This window comes from Pelobates fuscus, chromosome 1, assembly GCF_036172605.1.
Source record: "Pelobates fuscus isolate aPelFus1 chromosome 1, aPelFus1.pri, whole genome shotgun sequence".
Lineage (NCBI taxonomy): Eukaryota > Metazoa > Chordata > Amphibia > Anura > Pelobatidae > Pelobates > Pelobates fuscus.
Genome location: NC_086317.1, coordinates 158,407,328 through 158,423,926, shown reverse-complemented (window position 1 = coordinate 158,423,926; position 16,599 = coordinate 158,407,328). Strand labels below are relative to the sequence as shown.

The following is a 16,599-nucleotide window of genomic DNA, read 5'->3' as shown; positions in this document are numbered from 1 at the left end:
CCGATCGCTCTCTGTAAGGGCTGCAGTGAGGCTTTTGTGACACGGATAGGGATCGCTTGGAACACAAATAATAATCTAGGCAAGATATTCATTTTAACGGCATGGATGCGACCCATCCATGAGATAGGCCTGTCCACCCATGTCTCCCTTTCCCGCACTAGTTGTTTTATTAAGGGCGTGTAGTTTTGATCGTATAGTTTTTCTGGTTTGGCCGTCAGGCGAATACCTAAATATTTAAGTGCGTGTTGTTCTATTTTTAGGTGGCAGTAAGCACTATTGTTTGCATTTTTTATTTTTCGGGGAGACTGACCCATATCCATCAGTGGGGATTTTACTCAGAGCTGGTCTATGGCTCTATTGAATGTGAGTGCTAGCCCAATGTCTCCATTGTGTGTCTTCCAGCTAACACCAGACAATCTGCACTATTATTGGTTATTTTAAGTTTTATTACATTTATTTACAAGCACTTTAAAGTCCAGACGGTTACCAACCAAGAATATCTCAAGTATACTTTGGACTTTTTGGACTCAGTATTTGGCGCAACCTGCATTATGTTTAGTATCTTTTCTGTTTTTGCTCTTTGTAAGGGGTTGAGGGTATCTCTTACATTCACTGATGAACTGCTAAATAGTGAAAAATTAAAATAGCATGACAGCAGGCAGGATATGTGCAGGGCCTTTACTCATCTAGCACTGTGTGGGTTTGTGCATGACACGGTAACATATACTCTTAATTCTCTTAAGTCCTGATTCACTTTGATTTATCCTGGTGGAGTGAGGGTGATAAGGCTGGAAGACTACAATGATTATGTATGTCGTCACTGGAGGTGTTTGCAAGGGACCGCAGGGGGAGATCGGACAGCCACAACATTCATATAAGATATTTCCTTATACTTGCCCCGCAGGCCAATAGTTGCCAGCCCTGCCCTTACAAAAGGGCACTCCCCATCCCCTCCCATTCCCATTCCCATCATTACCCTTCCCATCTTTTTCTTCTCTCTGTATATTTCCGACTTTAATTTTCACTTCTTATATCTATTACTATCATATCTTTTTACTCTGACTGACTTCTCCAATTCAACAAATTTGTCAGCAAAACCCCCGCACTAGTTGTGGTGGGTTACAGGGCACCTACAGATTAAACTAGGTCCGACAGGCCATCAAAAAAGGCGAACCCGTACGCTAGGTTGGAGATAGCTGATATAGCTAATCGGTGTATAAGTTAAACGAGTTGATGACTCTGGACACTTTGTCAGAGTAACAGGCGTACTATAGTCAGTCAAATTTCTTTGTTTTACTTATATTTCAAAACAGGGTGGGGCACCATGAATATATGGACTCTCATGGCCAACAAGCACTCATCCACTACATTGCTTATAGGCGGTTATTTGAATGTGCACTTTTGCTTGCCTCATTTTAATGTTGGTATATGAATATGTTCGTAGATGCTTTTGTATTATATTGTTTCTGTTGAATATGGTGTCTGACCTTGCAATAAATAAAGAATTAAAAAAAACAAAACAAAAGGGCACTCCAGTCAAATCAATTAGATGGAATGCTTATACTGCCTAAACTAAACATTATTTACTTTCTCTCTGGATAAATAAACTATATAGAACTTACTGGATACAACTGCAGTTCAGCAATGCAAAAATCAATGTAATCAAGTTAAGGTAAAGATGCATAATTGAACAGGGCTCTACAAAAAAGAATATAACATAATGAAATTGTTATTGATTTGAATCAAGCCTCTGTTTTCTTCTTCGCTATGTCTAACTTGAGGTTTTCTATCTGCAAGTAGAGATACTGAATCTGCAAGTACTTAGTCCACTCTTCTGGTGTTGAAGTGCAACTACTTAGGCTTTCTTGTATTGCCTGGATTTTTTCACACTCATCTCCCTGTGTTGTAGTTACGGGCTGTATAACAAGAAGACATATTAAATAAAATTGTGAGAACAAAGCCATTTTTGGGTAATAAAAATTATATTATTCTATATTTTATATTAATTTGGCTCAAGAGACTCACACTTCATTTTGTTCCATTTTAAGCTTAAATTACTGCTCCCTCATTTGTTATTTTAAAAAAGCCATAAAACTCCTTCCTGAGCTCTTCCTCCCCACTATAGTGATCAATACAGACGGGTTTTGTCCAATCCAGTCCTTCTCAAAGACAAGCACTGGAGACATAGCAACATGCGCTGCAATCTCCATACTAAGCGGATCCAATTAATCTCATAGAAAATCCTTGAATCCAAAGCAGGATTAACCATAAGGCCATCTTAGATAGCAACCTCGGGCCTGGGTTAGACAGGTTCTCCAGAACCATGGGGAACTTGGAATTCTTCACCATTCCTGTGTGAAGAATAAAAGGGGACCCCAAACTAGTACCCTGACTTGGGCCATTTGGAAGAGAATATTTTTAAAGCTTGAAGGTTTTAGGAAGAAAAATTACATCACAGTGTTGCTGTGGGTTACAACGCTCTTATCTCCTGGCACCTACAGACAGCAACAGCTTCCACCGGACCACAAGGGATCAGGGTACCCCGTCCCTCGCCCAAGGTAAGCACTAGGTTGGGGAGAACACAATTAATTTTTTTCTTTTAATCAACTATTTGTTTTAAGCAGCCCCCACACTACCACTACAGGCCCCTCTCCTCACATTATAGCCACTATCCCCCTTTATCACCCTACTTAAGCCCCTATCACCTTAACGCATCCAAACGCATATCCCAAACTTTTGCATATATGTCTGTGTAATATGTATATATAATGCCAGTGCTTTGAGGAAACTGGCATTGGGGCAGCATGGAGGCCCTGCCCATGTGTCATATACCAAAAACACAGTTCACAGCACAGATGTGTGCAGTGTGAAATTACAACTGAATATACTGACACAATAAAGGCACCATGTGGTTCTTACTCACCTCACTTTGTATTACAGTTGGAGTGATTAGAGTGATTGGAGTGGAATCAGTAGGAACAGTTGTGGGAATGGCTGTTAAAAAAAATGATAGAAAAAACATTATTATACACGGCTTCTGTATTGCCCCATAAAAATATGGTGCAGTAAATTACTTCATAAAAACACATATTGACCCAGCTATTTGTCATGTTTTAAACCTTATGTTTGTTTTATTTTATTTTTTTATAACATCATGGAATCTTTATATACAGCAGACATTTCAAACTGAACATAAAAATCGTGTGTTTGTCAGTTTATTACTGTATTACAGTGAATATAGTAACACCAATTATCTTTACGATACAGGGCACTGTAGGCCATTGCTGAAGTTGCATATATTCCCTGTAATATATTAGGTGCTTATAGAGACCTCTATTCCTCATCTCTACTCCTTGACAGCAAGAACAAAGCCATGAGGTTTGACCTACAAAGATAAAGGGTGCTCAAAAGGTAGATCCCCAGGTGTTGTAGAACTACAACCCCCATCATGCTTTGCTTGCCCTTAGAATGCCTCTGGAATGACAAAACATCATGGAAGCTGTAGTTTTAAAAGATCTGGGGATCTACCTTTTTGGCACCCCTGCTGTAGTGTGTGGCAAAAGGAGCGGGGATCACTGCTTAGAATTTCTTTCAAAGCTACAGAAGGACAGAATGTAGTCTTGGCATTAGAAGATATTCCTTTCTCTGCAGGGTGACATCAAGTACTTAAGCAAAGGAAGGATAAATTGGGTTTTATGGTCATAGCGACATTCAGTATTGTTTTGCAAAGCAAAACAAATGTTAGCACATGTACAGGCATTGGACTTATTGGTATTCTTGCTTCTATAAGGTATTGACAATCGTAATGTTTAAAATAGCGGTCAGTCAACTTTATACCTCATTCGGCTCAGTTTACAGCAGACTTGAGCAAAAACTAGTTTTAAGCGATTTGTCCAAACCCTGTCAGTCAACGAATGCATTGATTCTGTATGGTTTAACTTTGGCTTTACCTGTTGAGTCTACAGGTGAGATAGTTTTGGAATCTATTAATTCCGGTATAGTTTAACTCCTCAAGGATGGAGGCAATTGTACACGTTCTGATCAAAACAAATTCCAAACAAAACCTGGAATTTGACTATATCTCTGTTCAACCATAATTTACCTCTTTCATACTAAGTGCACCCACACTTATTATATATCATTTATTTCAGTGAGACATTTTTTTTGTGCATGTCATAATACTTTTAGCTTTTTTTTTTTTTTTAATTCTTTATTTTTGTAGTGCAGGAGCTTCGTACAATCACTTGTGAGGTACCCCAACGGCAATCCTCTAGTGCATTATAAAACATTTAAACATAGGAGGTACAGGATTGATCTTGCACATTTTTATATGGTTGAGTTTTGCGGTATCCGGTATCGATTGTCATTACTTAAGCATATTCACAACATAAAATAAACTAAAATAAACTAAATTGCCGTCGCTTAACTTTCTGCTCACAGAATAAAATGAAGATGCTGTGTCCAGCGTGATGGTGACTATACCAGCAAACTAGTGTGGTTGATTCCGTTTTGTGAGTCGCTTATTTGAATCATGAATCAAAGTTAAACATAACTTTTAGTACCGGCTAGGCAAGTTATGGGGTGAATATAACATTTGCGATAGTCCCACTGTAGGGCCATAGTCCAGCTTTTTACTGCCATCCCCTCAAAACTTCGCTATTAAACATAGATTAACCATGGCTAGAACTTAAGGCCATATTAGTTTGTTGGTCGTAATTTGTGTCTAGAAACAACTATATGCTAGGTAAACACGTCGTGTGGAAAACAGTTATATGCTAGGCAGACCTTTCCCGCTTAGAAACAGTTATATGCTAGGCAGACCTTTCCCGCTTAAAATAGTTATGTGCTAGGCAGACCTTTCCTGCCTAAAATAGTTATATGCTAGGCAGACCTTTCCCGCTTAAATCAGTTATATGCTAGGCAGACCTTACCCGCTTAAATCAGCTTTTTGCTAGGCAGACCTTTCCCGCTTAAATCAGTTATATGCTAGGCAGACCCTTCCCGCTTAAGTTACAGTGTGGCAGAAGTAGGTCTGTGTGTGGAGCCTGGACATGGTGTGCTGTATATACATAGGCTGTGAGGTGCTAATGAACATATAAAAACATTGCTTCATCCTGCCCATACGTCAAGGTAGCGTCCCTGCATAATCTAAGTACAGTTATTTTCTGCATTATCAAGGGTTAACCGGTCTGAGTCAAATAACTGTGATTACAACTGCTGTTTGGTGGCATGGGTGTGGGGTATCTAGGGCATCCTATCAGTGATGTAGGCATTATAAACATAACTAATAATTATAAACATGCTGAAATAGAATGTCTGACTATACTGCGACTGTGTCTCTGAGTCTCAATAGCAGCTATGGGAGTAGTAACAATATGCCCTTAGAGCAGAGTAATCGGTGGAAGTCCAGGTAAACACATAAAAGAAGGAACAAAAGATCAGTCTCAAAATACCACTGGATGAGGCCAATCTGGGGTGCATTCGTGTTCTGAGGTCTTATTGTGCAGCATGCCTCTCGTACAGTTCATTTTGGGCGCTTCAGCCTATGCCCGATGTTGGGAGGATTTGGCCACTGTGACTGCGTGTGTCTCTCTTGGTGCCCCTCAGTGCGATGCATCTGCGGCTGGGGTCAGCTCCGGTATTGCCCCTGTATACCCCAATCATGGGCATGCTGTTGGGACTTTGGGGTTGACTGACGCTCTCCTTACCGCCTGTTCGGAAGTATGTGCCCGGGTTGGTGCGATCTCTCTCCCGTCTGCGCGCTTGCCGGTGCTTAATTGGGCGGGAGCCCGCTTGGAGTGCCTGCAGTGGGGCGCCATAGTAGCGTCGGCGGGTCTCCGGGCGGATCCACAAGGCCACCGCTCGGGCCGCTTGGAGAGAGGACATACCCCTGCTGCACAGCATCTCGTGGAAGGCCGAGCAGAGCCGGTCGAGGGCCTCTAGGGAGGAAGGCTGTAATCGGATGCTCGTGGCTCCTCTCTGTGGCTTTTGGTTGGCGGCCATCTTGGGCGTGCTCCCAGTATGTATGCTTGTTCGCTTGCTCTTGTCGCTTGTCCGCGTGGGCAAGTCGTTTGCCCTGCAGGGACCGGGATAACCCCCACCGGTCCGGGGGGGGGGGAGGGTTAGGGGGTCACTTGTGGTTGCTGGGGATTCTGGCATCGAAGAGAGCTGCCGCCTCCCTCCGGCACCCACTCCCGCAGGCCTCAGGTTGTTTGTCAGCTTATATGCCCCGATAGGCTTCAGAAGGGTATCCCCCGATTCCTCGGTGCACTCCCGACGTGGGTAGCACACCGCGGGGAGTCGTTGGGCTATATAGCCACCGATATTGCCTGAAGTTTCACTCGCCCGCCAGGAGCTCTTTCCCCGCGCGTCTGCTTGGCTTGGCGGTCAGACTCCGCCCCCCCAATACTTTTAGCTTTTAATGCAATAAAATACACATATTTGTGTTCAGCAATTTGCTTCAACGTCTCATTAAACTGCTTGCACAATCCATTTAACTTGGGTTGATAGGGTGAACTATGCAGGGGTTTTATCCCACACTGCCTCCACAGTTGCTTGATGAAGTGGGCTGGAAACTAGGTATCCTGGTCAGATACAATTTTTGGATGAAAGCACACCCTGGAGAATGTCTGGAACAGAGAAGTGGCTATCATGTCTGCCTGAATATTCAACAGGACAATGGCCTCAAAATATCTGATGAAATAATCTACAACTGCTTTCTCCTGTGGACAGCCATTGTGAATGTAACCAACTTGTTTACACCTGAAACATCTCAGTCCCATTTTCTGTGGAGCACTGACAGCCAAGCAGGAAGCTATGCAGATTGGGTGGGAAGTTGGGGCTCAACAGATTCAGACTTTCTGGCATCCTGATACTCATCTGCCAGGATTGCAGCCTTCTCAACTGTTAGAGGTTGGCATAGTTGTAGAACTGCTTCAGTAATATCAACTATGTTGCATCAGCCTGGATGGTTGCTTGGCACCCCTGCATCCAGTTAACATCTGGTGTGCCCACACGGTATGCGATACCCTGGACATTTTCCAACATTCCCGAAACTTGATTCAATATGCTGGCATGTAGGGCTAGCAGCCTTTCCTTGACCCATTTGTAAATTGTACTGTCCTTATCTGGCATGGCTTGATACAGATTAGCGGCCCATCCAAACAGCGTACTTGAAAGAAAAGGGAGGCAGTCAGTTGGTTTCGCCTCTCAGTCTTGCAAGTACCCATCAATATTGTCTTTGGCCTTGTTGAACACGTTAAATAGGTCCCCCCCCCTTATTGTTATTTTTAGGGCCCCCACCCACCGCTCAGGGGTGGGGGCCGGGGGGGACAGTAGGTCCCCCCTTATTGTTAATTTTAGGGCCACCCTTATTGTTATTTTTAGGGCCCCCACCCGCCGCTCAGGGGTGGGGGCCGGGGGGGGGGACAGTAGGTCCCCCCCTATTGTTTTTTTTAGGGCCCCCACCCGCCGCTCAGCGGTGGGGGCCAAGGGGTAGGACAATAGGTCCCCCCCCATTGGTATCTAGGGCCCCCACCCGCCGCTCAGGGGTGGGGGCCGGGGGAGGACAATAGGTCCCCCCCTATTGGTATTTAGGGCCCCCACCCGCCGCTCAGGGGTGGGGGCCGGGGGGAGGACAATAGGTTCCCCCCTATTGGTATTTAGGGCCCCCACCCACCGCTCAGGGGTGGGGGCCAGGGGGAGGACAATAGGTCCCCCCCTATTGGTATTTAGGGCCCCCACCCACCGCTAAGGGGTGGGGGCCAGGGGGGAGGACAATAGGTTTAATAGACATGCCCCTACTCGCGGTATTGCGAGTAGGGGCACAATTTACTAATACTAAGTAATTTTTACTTAGTTTTAGTAAATTTGGCCACAAACAACTAAATAAAAATTAGGGCGCGGACCGAACATCGCGGATGTTCGCCATCCGTGGCGAACGCGAACACGCTATGTTCGCCAGGAACTATTTGCCAGCGAATCATTCGGGACATCACTACATGTGAGGGGTGCACCGTATGTGTGTAAGAGGGTGCACGGTATGTGTGTGAGGGGGTGCACGGTATGCATGTGAGGGGTGCTGTGTGTGTGAGGGTGCTGTGTGTGTGGAAAAGGGTGCAGAGTATGTGTGTAAGGGGGTGCATGGTATGCGTGTGAGGGGTGCTGTGTGTGTGAGGGTGCTGTGTGTGTAAGAGGGTGCAGGGTATGTGTGTGAGGGGGTGCACGGTATGTATGTAAGGGGGTGCACAGTATGCGTGAGAGGGTGCAGGGTATGTGCAGGGCCGGCGCCACCATTAAGTGAACTAGGCATTCGCACTGGACAAGCAGCTCTTGAACCGCCCCCAGCCCCGGGCAGATCCTCAAGGCGCACGAAAATGGGGGCGCCGAGAGCAGCCCTGAAGCAGGGGGCCCATGAGGTGGCCATTTGGCTACCTCAGGGCGCCCCCAAAGCCGTCCTTCAGAATGGCAAAGCTTACCTTGCTTTGCCATACTGATGGCAGATGCCTTCTTGCTTACCCTAATGGCAGATGCCTGCTCTGCCAATGAATGCTGGAGGAGAGGCTTCAACTCATCCCTTGCGTGCCATCTGTGATGCAGGGAGCCGGAATAGGGAGTCATTCTGGCCCTGGCATACTAAACAGCGCACTGGAGGAGTGAGGAGCTGCCCCACACTGGACCCCAGGGCTGGATGTCTGAGTCTGTGTATCAGTGAGTGTCTGAGTGTTTGACTGTCAGTGAGTGTCTGTGTGTGTGTCTGTCAGTGAGTGAGTGTATGTATGTCAGTGTGTCTGTCAGTGAGTGAGTGTATGTATGTCAGTGAGTGTCTGTGTCTGTGTGTTTGTGTGTGTGTGTCTGTCTGTCTGTCAGTGAGTGAGTGTATGTTTCCCATGAGCACAGTGCTGTGTCGGAGCATTGCCATGGTAATGCGCAGCAGCGCTCTGACTTGATTGTTCGCAGGAGGATCACAGCATCCTGGGTTCTCCTTCTGCCCTGCAGTCTACCGGGTCCTACATCCCTCCATCTCCCTTAACAAACTGCCAGGAGACTGGTGAGGGAGATCTTTAATTTCCCCACCGGCCCGGGAAAAGCATACAGCCGCGCGCCGGACGTTCCCCACCCCTGGAGTAGCCGTTTAGACGGGTGAAAGCATGGTGAAAGCTTAAGTGGACTGGCAATAAATTCTTGTGGACCGGCGCCGGTCTACAGACCACCAGTTGAAGACTACTAATCTAGCAGTCTTGGATAATTTTGAGGCAGTTGCTTCCCCCGACTAGCGCAGTTCGACTACACAAATCTGGTTTCGCCGCTCATCTTGTTTGTAGATAGGGCCCACTGCTCCCGGATCGCCATTTATGAGGCGTTGAGCCCATAGATGACCTGTCTGTCCCAAACACTCATTCTGCATAAAGTGAATATTAACCAGTTTTAATAGATTCGATACCCTTTGAATCTAGTCGCAGCTACTGCAGATGTGAATATGGCCAAGCCTTAATGTTGGGGTGAAACAGAACCCTTTATTGCACACCTCCAGGAGGTGATCCACATAACGCAATACAATCCTTCCCCTGCGCCACTCTGTCTGGGCTGATAAGAGTTCATAAGGTCAGATTGGGATCTAATGAAATCTCCCACCCACCTAAGGATTACCTAAAGCGGCATTGTTAATTTGGGGTTCTGTAAAACAAAACATATATCAACATATTTTGTGGCAAAATTTCTCTTTTAGAAAGACAATAGAATAGAGTAAAACATAGTTATCATAAACTTTTTAAGAAAATAGGTTTTATGCAGCTTACTTACATGTACATTCAGGTGCATTGTCACTCCAAACACCATCAGCTGTACATTGCAGTTGTGGATTCCCTATTAAAATATATCTGCAAGAGTTAAAGGTTATAATTATTGCGTACTTAAAGTGACCAGTGAAGGTTAAATTCAAGAGCAAATGACCAACCTTAGATCCTACCAGTTTATCATCTGAAACATTTCACTGGATGTAAATCTAACTCCCTCTCTAAACTCATGTGGCATTGGATTCTTCTTATAGGAGTCGTAAGTCATCTGCACTATCTCAGAACACTCCCCTGTACACACCCCAGTCACACCCCTAAAATGAATGTCTCTTTGGCCAATTGAAAGCCCCTGCAGTCTCACTGCTCAATTCACTGCCATTTAAAGCCTACACAAAAAAAAAAAAATTTTATTCAGGTCTTACAGCACAGTGTGTTTACTTTAAAAGTTTTTAACTTCTGCCCTGTTAATTGAACTTTAATCACACACAGGAGACTACAGCAGGCTCTAGCAAGCTGATAAGATAGATCTCTCTTTAGAGGAGTGTCAAGTTTAACTTGTCCCTGACTGCTCGATCCCCTGTATGCTATTTAAGTAGCTACTTTATAGTCGTTTTGTTTTCTCACGCATGTACCTCTATGTTTCATAACTACATCAACCTCTAGAAACCTAACTCTCTGTACAGTCATTGCATACATCTCTGCTGTGGATTTCTTGGTTGTCGCAGTGCCAGATGATCATGGAGGCTCCACCTTCGAATTTGGTGTCATACTCCATGACAATGCTTGAAACTATGTTAAAGTGCAGAAGACTTCAGTCACTTTGTAAAAGAGTGTTCATTTGCATGGTCGTATTTTCAGTTAAATCACATAAATTTACAACTGTTCTCGGTCCTGCATTCCTTTATTCTCTCTTATCTCTGTTATAAGACATATCTGTTATCTCTTTACAAAGAACTACTTTGTAAAGCGAGCCAAAATGCCTACCTGAGACGGAGGATCACAGCAACATCCAGTGGCGAATAGATGCTGCTTTTGCCCGATTCTGGCACAGGCTAGGAAAACGGCTGCAAGCACCTCAAGCGAACCTGCACTCCCTGCCAGATAAATGCAAGCTAGACTGTGCCCACGGGGAGAGGAGAAAGATACCACCACAAGGGCAGCCAGACCGCAAGACTGGAGCTGGGGTTGGGGGGAAGAGGCGCCCCACTCCGGGTACAGCGACTATCCCCAAGCTAACCACGCAAGCACGCAGCCCACCCAGGCTGAGGGCCGCTAAGAGACTGCCTCCACAGCATCGACCACCCTGCAGGAGGAATGCTCGCTGCAGGCGGCGATGGAAAACCGGCTCCAACTGCACCCGATATGGGAATGCCTCGAACTCACAGAGCCCTCGAGTCCGTGGTCAGACAATGCTTCCCTCTATAAGGGCATGGGGCTGGAGGGGGTCCTCGCCCCGCAATTGTCGCTCCCACACCCTTTGCCTTTCCATCCCTGATGACAACCTGCCGCGAACCGGCATGGGCTGAACGGGACTGATTTGCGAACACGCAGAGATTTCTAACTCTCTCCTCTCACTTTCTTTTTTTTTTTACTTCTCTATATCCTACTTACAAACGATGAAACGCTATGTTTATAATTATTGCCTTTAACGCAGCCTACATTATAATTGCACTGTTTTCTCCTATTATGTCGCACCACATAGATGTGCTGTTTACAAGTTTACTTTGTGGGACAAATCTTAGCCATATGACTAATCTTATAGCTTGGGCAACATTGTTGCTCTTGCAGAGCTAATCTAATACCACAACACACTCCTGCACACAATTAACATGTACCTGAACGGTACCCATAAAAGCAAATGAGGGAGTGCCTGGGCTAGCATGCTTCTTACCATTTAAACTGAGCTTAAGCAAGCCCGTCCAGGCGTTACCCGTCACACCTGACTCATGTGTTATATAATTGTTTACTATTCATGAGGTACCATAACGTGCGTAACCATACTAACCTGTACACTACTATTAAGTGCAAAAAGATATGGAAGGGCTGCGCCAAATAAGGGTAGATAGTCCAGTAAAGTATTGCTAGGGTGCCAGTAGATGGTCTAGGATACTTGATAGAGTTCCTCTGTGGATGCGTATTCAAGAGAGCTATGGCCAGCTCTGGTGTGGATTGCGTACAGCGGTATAATCCCCGCTTATGAGATATGTAGGGAGGGGGTCTCCGTCAACACCGTCTGGTAGTCCAGAGCTCGGAAAAGAAAGACAGAAAGCGACAATAGTGCTCTCAATTTTGATGTGGTTCAGTGTGCAGATAAGAAGAGGTAAAAAACTCACATTTGAGGGAGCTGTGGCCAGCTCTGGTGTGGATAGCGTACTGCGGTATAATCCCCGCTTATAGGATTTGTAGCGGCGATACGTCCGTCAGCACCGTCTGGTGATCCAAGGCTCCAATATAGAAAAATAAAAAGCAGCAATAGTGCTCTCAATTGTGATAGGTTAAGAGAGTAGTAGAGGAAATAAAATAATACTCACAAAGATAGAGCAGAGGTACTGCTCTATGGATAGGCGCTGGTGGTATGATCCCCACCTAGGATTTCTTGGAGTACTGGAACTTTAAAATTGCCAGTGGAAGTAAAAGTAACCAGGAAAGGTTAAAATGCCAGGAATAGGTAAAAAAAAAAGTTTAAAGTGCATAGAGAGTGCAATAAAAAGAGGATTGGTACAATAAAGTAGCCAAAAAACTTTTATTGATCTAAAATACACAATAAAATACAGAATTAATAACCATAAACGCGTTTCACCATAAGTGGCTTCTTCAGAATGGAAGCCACTTATGGTGAAACGCGTTTATGGTTATTAATTCTGTATTTTATTGTGTATTTTAGATCAATAAAAGTTTTTTTTTACCTATTCCTGGCATTTTAACCTTTCCTGGTTACTTTTACTTCCACTGGCAATTTTAAAGTTCCAGTACTCCAAGAAATCCTAGGTGGGGATCATACCACCAGCGCCTATCCATAGAGCAGTACCTCTGCTCTATCTTTGTGAGTATTATTTTATTTCCTCTACTACTCTCTTAACCTATCACAATTGAGAGCACTATTGCTGCTTTTTATTTTTCTATATTGGAGCCTTGGATCACCAGACGGTGCTGACGGACGTATCGCCGCTACAAATCCTATAAGCGGGGATTATACCGCTGTACGCTATCCACACCAGAGCTGGCCATAGCTCCCTCAAATGTGAGTTTTTTACCTCTTCTTATCTGCACACTGAACCACATCAAAATTGAGAGCACTATTGTCGCTTTCTGTCTTTCTTTTCCGAGCTCTGGACTACCAGACGGTGTTGACGGAGACCCCCTCCCTACATATCCCATAAACGGGGATTATACCGCTGTACGCAATCCACACCAGAGCTGGCCATAGCTCTCTTGAATACGCATCCACAGAGGAACTCTATCAAGTATCCTAGACCATCTACTGGCACCCTAGCAATACTTTACTGGACTATCTACCCTTATTTGGCGCAGCCCTTCCATATCTTTTTGTATCTATCCACCGAAGGATCCGAGGGGTTTTCCTTCATTTGGGTTGCTGCCTACCTTGACTAATTTTGTGATTACTACCGCTGAATTCTTTTTGTGTTTATCTACTACTATTAAGTGCTATTTTTATAAATCTTTATTTTTGCGGGTAATCAGAAACATATCATGTTACAATGTGTGCCATAAAGGCTTTCAAGTAAGGTTACAGTTTGCAGTAAAAACAGCGTCACTTGCATATAATATACCCAAATTTTATAATGAGAATTTTCAGATAAGAATTCCTCTCAACAGTACAGCCGGATAGGTCAGTTAGTGACTGGAGGTTGCCGGTATTTAGCGTGTACACCCTCTTTGTAGTCGGGTAAGGCTTTGTCGGGGGTTAGTGTTGTCTAGGGCGCGTGGGTGTGGGGTAATACAGTTTGTCAACTGGTAGATAAGGTCCTAGTCTACCGTGGAGGTTAGTCTATGGGAAGTCGTGTCGGCTGGGTTGGCTGTTATACGTGCCCTGGATTCTCTCGCCTGCATACTAAGGGATGGGCACGTGTTCTAAGGGAGGGGGGGAGGGTAGGAGTAAGTAGCTGGTCATGGTGGCTGGCTTGCTGCTTGCAGAGCCAGGTGTAAGGAGCAGTATTCTAGAGGTCATTATAGTCAAACCGCATGAAGATTTAAGTGAACTTCTAAACAAAACAAGTTATAAAATAAAATAGAATAAAACCAGACCCCGAATGGCAATGTGAACAACAGTAGTTACACAGTTCATGTAGGAGATTCTGGCGCGCCCGTTCTCGACCCCCTAGGCACAAATGGGTTAATGTTTGCGACAGTCCATGAAGGGCGGGTGAGCACCGGGGCCGCCTCCGCTGGTAAGCCTAGTGCTCGGAGGAACGCTGGCGCCTCCGACTTGTGGGTTAGGATGTGCATCCTGCCGTCTTTCTCCGCCATCAGTCGGTGTTGCCCCCATTTGTATGGGATGGTTTTCTCCCGCAGCTGCTGAGTGATCTGTCCAAGGGATCTCCTCCATGCCAGAGTGTGCCTGGAAATGTCCCTGTAAAAGATCAGCTGTGCTCCTTCAAAGGGGACGTGGGAGAGTCCTTGGTAGCGCCCATGAGGGCCCCCCGGTCAGAGTCCCGGTTAAATTTAACAAGTACATCCCTTGGGGCTTCTAGAGGTGCTTTAATGGCTTTGGGGAGCCGAAAGACAGAGTCCACTCCCATCTGCTTCACTTGTTTAGGCATTAGTATTGTTGCTAGCAACCGTCGGCAGTAATGAGGCAACTCAGAGTTGGCAACTGATTCAGGGACCCCTCGGATCCGCACATTCCGTGCCTTCGCCCTATCTTCCATATGAGCTAGCTGTGTAGTCAGGGCTTTACATTGTTTTTGCAGCGACCCCAGGGATGCGTCTGTGGCAGTTTGGGCCACCCCGGCACCCCTGAGGGTCTCTTCCACTGTAGCCACGCGGGTTGTGAGTGTCGAGACTTCCTCTCTGACGAGCGCCATATCGGCGTGGAACATCGCCTGTATTTCTTTAATCAGCGCCTTTATATCCGCTTTCGTGGCTGGGGCAGAGTCCCCGAGTTCCAAGGGCGACGGGGGCTTGGCTGGTACCTTCGGTGGAGGTAGGTAAGCTGCTGTCTGGCTCTCATCATCCGATGATGGCGAGGTGGAGGCCTCTGCCGGCGCCATCTTGCTTAGGCCGGGCCGCGGCCGCGAGGTCGTGCAAAGAAAAGTCCCTATGTCTCTGGTACCGGAGCTGGGGTCGGCTTTATATTTCTTGGCCTTTTTGCCCATGATGTAAGGCACACCGAGAGCGTTGTTTAGCTTGTTATTTATGGCGTTTTTCTCCTAAATTCAGCGGTATGTGGATTTTCGTAGCGGAGCTACTGCAAGGTGCGTCCTGCTTGCTCGGGTGCTGGCTCCGCCCCCTATTAAGTGCTATTTTAAATGTCACAAGATGTATCGCTCTGTTACTGCTTACCACCACACCTTTTATATGGTACATGGCATGCCTGACGTTTAACCTTGCTCCCACTGACCCACTCGAAGCACAATAACGCTATTCCTCAGTTCATATAGCATAAAATCTCATAGCACACCCTGTTATCTAGACTGAATGGTGTATACAGCGCAGAACTACCTCACTTTCGTTACGTATTACTACACTGTTGGACTTGAATATGTTTTTGCTACACGACATAACAAAACAACAAAAAATTAGGCTGCACTATTCAGGAAATGTAATTTCTCACGTTAACGATGTACTAACCCTATACTGTAAAACGTTCTTGCATTTCCCTCTCTTTATTTTGTACCCCATCTCATATGTCTCAATAAAAGAAAGATTGACAAAAAAAAATAATGAAAAAAACAAACACACTTCATGCTTTTCCCCCTCCGGGTTAAGCTCAGAGAGTGTGCTTCTGGCTCTCACTCAGCTGCACTGTAGGGGGCGAGCTGTTCCCGTCAGATGCCAAGTAAGAAGACAATCCATTTTCAAATGGTTGGATCCTTACAATGAGTGGCACCAGGGCATTCTTGGCACTACAGTGTAGTAGTTATGGCGCTTGGAGTATTCCTTTAATTACTCATAGTGCACATGATGGTGATGTAAAAAATATAAAACATAATGATGTGTTAATTTTATAAGAGATTTGCTAAAGAACAACACAATACCATACAAGATATATAGAAAGATATGTTTGGTTACTACGGTACTTATTGAACTTACCCATCATTGCAGCTGTAGTTTGCTTTGAAACCAAATGTTATGTCTGTTACTTCTACAATTCCATTTGTGATATTTTCTGGCATTTCACATGACACAACTGCAATGAATAAAAAATTATAATAAATATGGGATATATTTACTTGATTTAATTAACGCATGCACTATTGAGTTGTTTTTTAAACTATTTGCCCACTGGCTACAAGCATAAATAGATTCAATTGCATAAATACATCTTTGTTGTTAATTTGGTTGGTTCCAGGCAAAAAACCGACTGTCAAACAAGACTTTGCTATATTATTTTGTGTAAGATGCACATATCAGAATTACTGTGTTTAAAACAGACAGCAGATTGTATAGACCAAGATATGCTAATTCATGTGAAATTAAATTTCAGAAGGAATTGCCTTAAAGGGACACTGTAGGCACCCAGACCACTTCTGCCCATTGGAGTGGTCTGGGTGCCAACTCCCACTACCCTTAACCCTGCAAGTGTAATTATTGCAGTTTTTTTTTAACTGCAATAATTACCTTG

The 16,599-nt window shown here is 45.0% G+C and overlaps 1 protein-coding gene across 1 annotated transcript in view; it reads right to left on the bottom strand.

The window, feature by feature from the left end:
• Nucleotides 1-335: 335 nt before the first annotated feature.
• The window catches only part of LOC134608440 (complement decay-accelerating factor-like), a 33,470-nt gene continuing 17,206 nt past the window's right edge, over nucleotides 336-16,599 (bottom strand). Inside the window, exons 8-12 of the mRNA XM_063451247.1 lie at nucleotides 16,068-16,164; nucleotides 9,802-9,878; nucleotides 2,924-2,994; nucleotides 1,517-1,916; nucleotides 336-926 (exon numbers count right to left, since the gene is read on the bottom strand). Of these exons, the coding sequence (XP_063307317.1) occupies nucleotides 1,743-1,916; nucleotides 2,924-2,994; nucleotides 9,802-9,878; nucleotides 16,068-16,164 (419 nt within the window). The 3' untranslated portion in view covers nucleotides 336-926; nucleotides 1,517-1,742. The remainder of the gene's footprint in view (nucleotides 927-1,516; nucleotides 1,917-2,923; nucleotides 2,995-9,801; nucleotides 9,879-16,067; nucleotides 16,165-16,599) is intronic.